The following is a 7,326-nucleotide window of genomic DNA, read 5'->3' on the forward strand; positions in this document are numbered from 1 at the left end:
AAATAGGGTATTTGATCCATATTATTTGATTAAGTCAAAAAAGAATTATATCCCAAATAATTTGATGAAAGGGGCGAGATTAGTATCAACTAATCAAATCTTTTTCTGGTGGATATTTGATTTGTTGATATGCAGGACGGATAAGAGTCAAAAAATGACTGACCCGTGAGATTCGAGTCGAGTTAGCCACATGCTCCACAGTATAGGTATTTGACCTGTGTCCAAAAACTTTAGAAAATGTATATGCGTGTCTATTATATATATATACCTTTTATTTTCTTAACAAAAAAGCTGTGAGGTAATTTATTTTATTCTTTTTGGAAGGAAAATGGTAATTACACCTCGTTTATTTTTTCACTCATGTAAATGATCAAAATGCCCTGTTGTTTACTTAAATTACAATTTTCATCAAAGGGATGGTTGTGAATATAATGAAGAACAGAGGTACTTTTGTATACTTAGTATATCAAAACATCAAAAAGCAGTGGTGATTAACAATAAGGGGTTAATTTAAAATTACAGTAAAATTTAAATCACAAGAGACATTTTTTTTTCTTTTAAAGAACAAGGCAATGATAGAATTTAAGGAGCATGGAATTAAAAAAGGGAATTAAAACTCAAGACCTCTAATATGATTAAAAATTCAAAATGGTTTATCAAATTTTGTCAGGGCATAAATTCAAGAAATCAATTCTCAATCTTACCCCTGAAATGTCAATTTCTCCAATTTCGCATATTTCCGGTTTTCCACTACCCATAGCCACCTTCCCAGCTCTTCCACCTGTTCCTTCTGAAAACCCACTCTCCAGTCTCCCTTCAAAGAGGTTTTAAAACTAACCTTTCAAGATTTCCTATCTTCTATGGACAACTTTTCTCTACTATGCTGTCCCGGGATATATCAGGGATAGAGAGAGAGAGAGAGAGACATGTTTTGTCTATTTTACTTACTGGGATGATGCTTCACCCCTTCGTTCATGTTTCCATTTCGTAATCAGTCTATGAAATTCGTCAAAGATGTAGTAGGTATGTGGGACAATTCTTGAGAACAGCCAAAGAAAAAAAAGTTTCCATTTTGCTAATATATTGTTTCAATTCGCATATCTATGTGTATATGGCTAGCAGAGCTTATTATTTAGATGAAGTTTGAATGCAATGTCAATTCAATCCTAACTGATTTTCTCTTGGTTTTTCATTAATTAAGAAACGTCCACTTACTGTTCTGTTATTAGTGTAATTTAATTAATTGTTCTGAGTTGGTATACAGCTTATTAAAATCTGAAATCTGTAGCTGCCGCAACTTTCAAGGGCAGTATTGTATTGTGTTGACAACAAGCTTTAAATTTGATAATGTTAAAAGTGCAAGAAAGTGAAATAGATGTTGAGTTCTGATTATGATTATTTGAACCACACTCTGTCATTTAGGTGGAAGACTCGTGGGAGAAAAAAGCCAACTTGGTCTGTTTGCTAGCGATTTTAAAAAATGTTCAAGCTTGAAAGAGCTGGAGTCTCTATATGCTTTGATGATCAAGACAAATGCAACGCAAGATTGTTTCCTGATGAATCAATTTATAACTGCGTCTTCAAGCATTCGTTGTACAGAATGGGTAATTGCAGCCTTTGACCAGTTAAAAGATCCCAATACATGTGTTTACAATGCAGTAATAGGAGCCTTTCTCTGTTGTTTCCATCCACTCCGAGCTTTAGAAATGTATGTAGACATGTTGAAAACTGAGGTCAGACCAACTAGTTTCACGTTTTCATCAATAATAAAGAGCAGCACTTGTTTGAAGGCTGTAGATTTTGGAGATTCTATCCATGGACAGGTTTGGAAGTGTGGATTTGAAACTCATCTTCATGTTCAGACTGCTATTATTGATTATTATTCAAATTTTGGTAAAGTTGTTGAAGCGAGAACAGTATTTGATAAGATGCCTGAGAGAGATGGTTTTGCCTGGACAACAATGGTTTCAGCTCATGTCCGTTTTGGGGATTTGAGTTCTGCTAGGAAGTTGTTTGATGAGATGCCCGAGAAAAATACTGCATCTTGGAATACTATGCTGAATGGTTTTGCGAGGATTGGTGATGTTGAGTCTGCTAAGCAGTTGTTCAGTGGAATACTGCAAAAAGATTTAATTTCATGGACAACCATGATCAACTGCTACTCTCAAAACAAGCACTACAAAGAAGCACTAGAGATTTTCAACGAGATGAAGGATAATGGGATCAGTCCTGACGAAGTGACCATGTCAACAATCATTTCTTCTTGTGCTCATCTTGGTTGGCTAGACCAAGGAAAGGAGATACACATGTATGTTCTGCAAAGTGGATTGTATCTTGATGTTTACATTGGTTCATCACTGATTGATATGTATGCAAAGTGTGGTGCCATAGAGAGATCCCTTGTGGTGTTCTTCAAATTGTCCAAGAAAAACCTTTTCTGTTGGAATTCTGTGATTGAAGGGCTTGCAGCTCATGGTTGTGCCAAAGAAGCTTTGGTGATATTTCATATGATGGAGAAGGAGAAGATAAAGCCAAATGGCATTACCTTTCTTAGTGTTCTTACAGCATGTACTCATGCTGGACTGGTTGAAGAGGGCAAAAGCAGATTTCTTCAAATGACTCGTGACCTTCTCATCCCTCCTGAAATTAAGCATTACGGATGCATGGTTGATCTGTTAAGCAAGGCTGGTTTACTTGATGAAGCATTGGAACTGATAAGAAGAATGAATATTGAACCAAACTCTGTCATATGGGGTTCTTTACTTTGTGGGTGTAAGCTTCACAAGAACTTGGAGATTGCTCAGATGGCTGTTGATAAGTTAATGCTTCTGGAGCCAAAGAATAGTGGATACTATAACCTTTTAGTGAGCATGTATGCTGAAGCAAATCGATGGAGTGAGGTTGCTAGAATCAGGGCAAACATGAAGAACCTTGGAGTAGAAAAGAGATATCCTGGATCCAGTTGGATTGAAGTGGAGAAGAACATATTTCAGTTTGCTTCTTGTGACAATTGTCATCCAGCATCTGAAGAAATTTACCTGCTACTGGATGAATTGGTTGGGCAACTTAAGCTGACTGGTTGCGGACCTAAGTTTGAATTTATTTTGTGATGGCTTCTGGTAGACCAGAGCTGATGGTTGTCACTTGTCTGCTGGCAAAGTGAACTGTGGAGAGTCATCCTGACCTTTCTCTGAGATCTTTTTTCTTGATTGATTGTTTAGGTATGGAGTTGTCTTCACCATTTTATAGGTATCTTTGTGTGTATGTATTTGTATTTTTAATTCAGTCTCTTGGTAAGTAAACTTTGACCTCGTTAATCTTCAAATCTGGTCCTTATGACAGGCATTTCTTAATCCGTAGAACTTTGTGACTCCAGCATCGGTTAAAAGGTCTATCCAGAGACTTAGGAAACTATTTTGAAAGGGCGTTCAGCAAATTATGCTCAAGTGATGTAGTATTTAACTGACCTTCAGAAATATAAGGTGATGCAGCTTTAACTCATGTTATCTTTCCATTTGGGCAATGAATCCCTTTGGATATGGAGAACGTGTGATGCTAGGTCAGGGTTCAACCAACTGATCACTGCTCTAGTTGAAGTAAAACATATGTTGTTTGTCTCAGGATTTTACTTGAGCTCAATAATTCTTGTCAGCATCTGATTAAGCTATCGACCTTCTGATGCAGGTGCAAGTATGCTTTTACCCTGATCTGATAGAGTGGAGAAATGGGCTGAGGTGATGCAAGATTGTTACTTCCCAATAAGGGAATGTATGCTATGACTACAAGCTGTGAGTAAGAGTACAATATAAAGAAATGGTGTTTATTCACTTGCTATGCTGTTATCGTACTCTCATTAAATTGCATATCTTTTGATTTTCTTGCATTGAGGTTGAGGCAGTACCAGGACTGGTTAGTCAGATGCGCTGCATAAAATCTCTGTTCCTTAAGTTTGTCATGCCATGTTTTTATCCCAGACAGGCTGCTTGTGGTTAAATGACCATGAACTGTTTCCAACTATGACATTCCTTACTTGTGTTGCTTTATTATACACGTCATTTTTGAATTACGCGTATAAGCATCTTCAGTTTTACCTTCTACACCGTTTTCCAACTATCAGATTTGATGTGTTGCATTCTTTTCTTCTTTTGCTTTCCATTTCGTAATACTTGTCCTCGTTGGAAACAGGTCTGGTAAGTGGATGCCTTCTTGAAAGAGGTTGTGGAAATGTCTTTCAGTTGTAATGGCACCTCAGCAAGAAAATCTCAGCTTCATGGAAACGCATCTCAGGTTGCTAATGGGGCATTAGATGGCATCTAGTTCAACAGCAATATTCAAATGTGTCGAAACCATATGTTACTTTTTGTGTATTGATCCTACCTTGTACCCCTGATTGACTAAGTATAACATTGGTACTGCCTTCTGTAATTGCTGAGGGTAGCCATAGGTGTTCCACTCCCTCAGGTTGACTCAATGCTTGGGATAGAGCTGGATACAGGTCTTAAGAACGACTACAATGTGTCTAGAATACAGTGAGGTTTGTGTTTGATTTTGATGCGGCGACTAGCACATCTTAACTTACTCAGAAGAAGTTTCTTTTATATAGTTATTCAAGATTTTCTTGATCTTTTGGACTAATGCATACAATCTTTCGTAAAACAAGTCAAAGATGAACTTCCAAAACATAAAGATTGCAAATAATAATAGTTTTCTCAAAACTAAAATAAATTACAGCTAATTCAGCTGCTTTTCATTGCACTGTATTGAAAGCTAATGTTCTTTACATGATTTGTACCATATGAAATTGAAGAAATGTAAATCATGGTCACGGTTTCACTATGGTATTTGGAAAATCATGCTCATGGTCACGGTTTCACGGTTTCACTATCTTTGCATTCAGTATTTGATCAGAAGTGCATCAATGTTCCTTTTCCCTTCCGGCCCCTTTGTGTACCATGAGGAGACATAATCCCCATACATGACTTCATGGTATATAGGAGGTTCAAAAGCTGGGAATACTTTCCTAGTTTTTGCAGGATCGTGGAATGTGGCAACTGAAAGTCTCGCTCTTTCAGCGTTTGTAAGTGCGCGATGTTGACAACTTCTGTATTTGCCATTTGTTATGATCTACAAGCAAAATAAACAATGTCACAAATTCCAGCAACAGCCAGGCAACAGTCTAAACCTTGATCTACTTCTAAAAGGGACCCGACAGAATGGGGACTAGGAATCAAACCCACTGCACTCTCAAGATTTAACTGCCAGAATGGGGATTCAACCTCCCAAACCACCAGCGTTTGGCTCAAAGACCCTAAGTATTTAATCAGTCATCAGTAGTTCTCGAAAGATGGAGCATAGCATACCAGACTTGACATTAAGCAAAAACAAGAAGCTTTTTTTTCAGACTGACCTCTCCAAAATTAGAATGATACTAAGAATTGGCAACTATATACTGCTACTGTATCAAGACAAACTAAGTAGCCAAAATAATATAAAAAAGAGCAAGAGAAAACCTATTGTCAACAACATGGTGCATAAAAGTGCACGGAAAACTGAATCTGCAGCCATCAAGAATCAGTAGAAAATCTATTGTCAACAACAAGATGCAGTACCTCAGTTTGGTCAGCCAAGAGAACTAAGATACCATCGTGCAATGGACGTACTGTTATCCATTCTCCATCCTTGAACACTTGAAGACCCTCAACGTTATCTTGGATAAGAAGCGTGACAGCACCCATATCAGAATGCGACTGCAGACCAAGAGTAAGGTCTGGCTGTGGACAAGGAGGGTAATAACCCACTGTAATGTTCTGACAGAACTCACCAACAGCCTCTTCAATGCATGAAGATGGCAGACCAAGACTCTCCGATATCAAACCCAACAATCTCTGAGCAAGGACTTTCATCTGATCACTGTATTCTGCCACTACTTCTCTAATCAACGATATACTTTTTCGTCAGTCCTTTCATGGGAGGATGATAGGAAATAGGAATCAATGCTGAATAAGTTAAATGTAAAAAATACAATACAATTAATTTGCAGAAAGATCTCATCTGTATATTATCTTTACCCTCCTCGTTGTCCCTCATATTACTTATCTTAGTTCATTGATGAGACAGGATTAATAATCCAATCTGCCTAATCCCGGGAGCCCCAGAAGGGATTAGTCATTCAATCCAGCCTAACCTTGTCTAATCCCAGGTAACCCATAACCCAATGACCCCTAAACAGGATTAACAATCCAATCCTGCGTAGCCCTGGTAACCAAATGAGCCCCACATTTTCCCCTTTTCCAGCATCCCTTTTCTGTCTAGGTCTACATTCTCCAAATATTCAGACAATTGTCTGGTTGCATCATTCAAGTTTTTCTAAGTACTGAACTAATAGCAATCAAAGGTTAAAATTCCAAAGATAAATTATGATTGATTAGAATAGAAGAATAAACAACCATTTACGAGCCATCCCACCTGTAATTAGGCTGATAATGAGGCCACTTAGCCGGATTCCGCCTCGACAGAGGCAAGGTATGGTGATCAAAATAGTCCCTCCAATCCAAAACGCTGTCGTTGTCAGCTAGCAGCATCCGGCTACCATAACCCTCGGAAGCCGGCGAATTAGGATCACAAGAATACTTGAGCTTCTGCTCCATATCACATTCCTCAAAGAATGATTTCCCCACTCGCCTCATCTGATCCAGCAATTCAATCGGTACCCCATGATTGACTACGCTAAACGCCCCCCAATCTCTGCAGGCCAGCCCTATCTCGTCTTTGAGGCGGCCGGTGTCTTCTCCGGCGAGATTAATCGACGGCGGAGATAGCTCAGCCGCCTCGTTCTTATGATGATGGGTCAGCTTTGCGGCAGGTCGGGTTTCTGGGGGTTGTACGTACTGAGGAGGCACAACGGAGTTGCGGGTTTGGGCTATGGCCTGCACCCTCACGGGCTCTCCGGCGGGTGACATCCCCAAAGCGACGACGTTGAGGAAATAACTGATCGCCTGCTGAGAAAATAAGGTGACTGGAATCGCACAGGCTGTACTAATAAGCAGCCACTCAGGGTAAGTACCAAAGTATACAGGCCTTCAAATACTGCACCTAGAAGGCGGGCTTCAACTTTGACCCGTGAGCTGGCGCCTTCTTGAAATATCGCCAAAGGCGTGAAAGGCAGATGCTTTGTTGTTGGGTTTGAAAGATAAGCCAAACTACTCAATTGAATCGAGCACGAGTTAGTAAAAACTCGTTTAAGTTTGATTTGTCAACTAGTCTGACCAAATTTCAATAGCATTCGATAACATTTAAATTCGATAAAAAAAAAATTCGTTCCAACTC

The 7,326-nt window shown here is 39.0% G+C and overlaps 2 protein-coding genes across 4 annotated transcripts; one reads left to right on the top strand and one right to left on the bottom strand.

Annotated features, from left to right (window-relative positions):
- Positions 1 to 829: 829 nt before the first annotated feature.
- On the top strand, positions 830 to 4,622 carry LOC140014750 (pentatricopeptide repeat-containing protein At1g06143-like). 3 transcript variants are annotated; one of them, XM_072065970.1, is made up of 5 exons: positions 830 to 1,023; positions 1,423 to 3,221; positions 3,343 to 3,482; positions 3,685 to 3,788; positions 4,186 to 4,346. In XM_072065970.1, exons 1-2 carry the CDS (start codon positions 975 to 977, stop codon positions 3,108 to 3,110), a joined length of 1,737 nt encoding a protein of 578 aa, XP_071922071.1. In that variant the 5' UTR covers positions 830 to 974; the 3' UTR covers positions 3,111 to 3,221; positions 3,343 to 3,482; positions 3,685 to 3,788; positions 4,186 to 4,346. The 3 variants fall into 3 exon arrangements, with proteins under 3 accessions (XP_071922071.1, XP_071922072.1, XP_071922073.1); XM_072065972.1 differs by having other exon boundaries at positions 881 to 1,023; positions 3,343 to 3,559; positions 4,186 to 4,622; XM_072065971.1 differs by lacking the exon at positions 3,343 to 3,482.
- Positions 4,623 to 4,716: 94 nt separating this feature from the next.
- Positions 4,717 to 7,077, bottom strand: LOC113710383 (jasmonate-induced oxygenase 1-like). The gene is made up of 3 exons (XM_027233353.2): positions 6,466 to 7,077; positions 5,610 to 5,931; positions 4,717 to 5,124 (listed from the first exon to the last, which is right to left on the bottom strand). Exons 1-3 carry the CDS (start codon positions 6,957 to 6,959, stop codon positions 4,894 to 4,896), a joined length of 1,047 nt encoding a protein of 348 aa, XP_027089154.2. The 5' UTR covers positions 6,960 to 7,077; the 3' UTR covers positions 4,717 to 4,893.
- Positions 7,078 to 7,326: the final 249 nt, after the last annotated feature.

The sequence above is a fragment of the Coffea arabica genome, chromosome 9e (assembly GCF_036785885.1).
Source record: "Coffea arabica cultivar ET-39 chromosome 9e, Coffea Arabica ET-39 HiFi, whole genome shotgun sequence".
Lineage (NCBI taxonomy): Eukaryota > Viridiplantae > Streptophyta > Magnoliopsida > Gentianales > Rubiaceae > Coffea > Coffea arabica.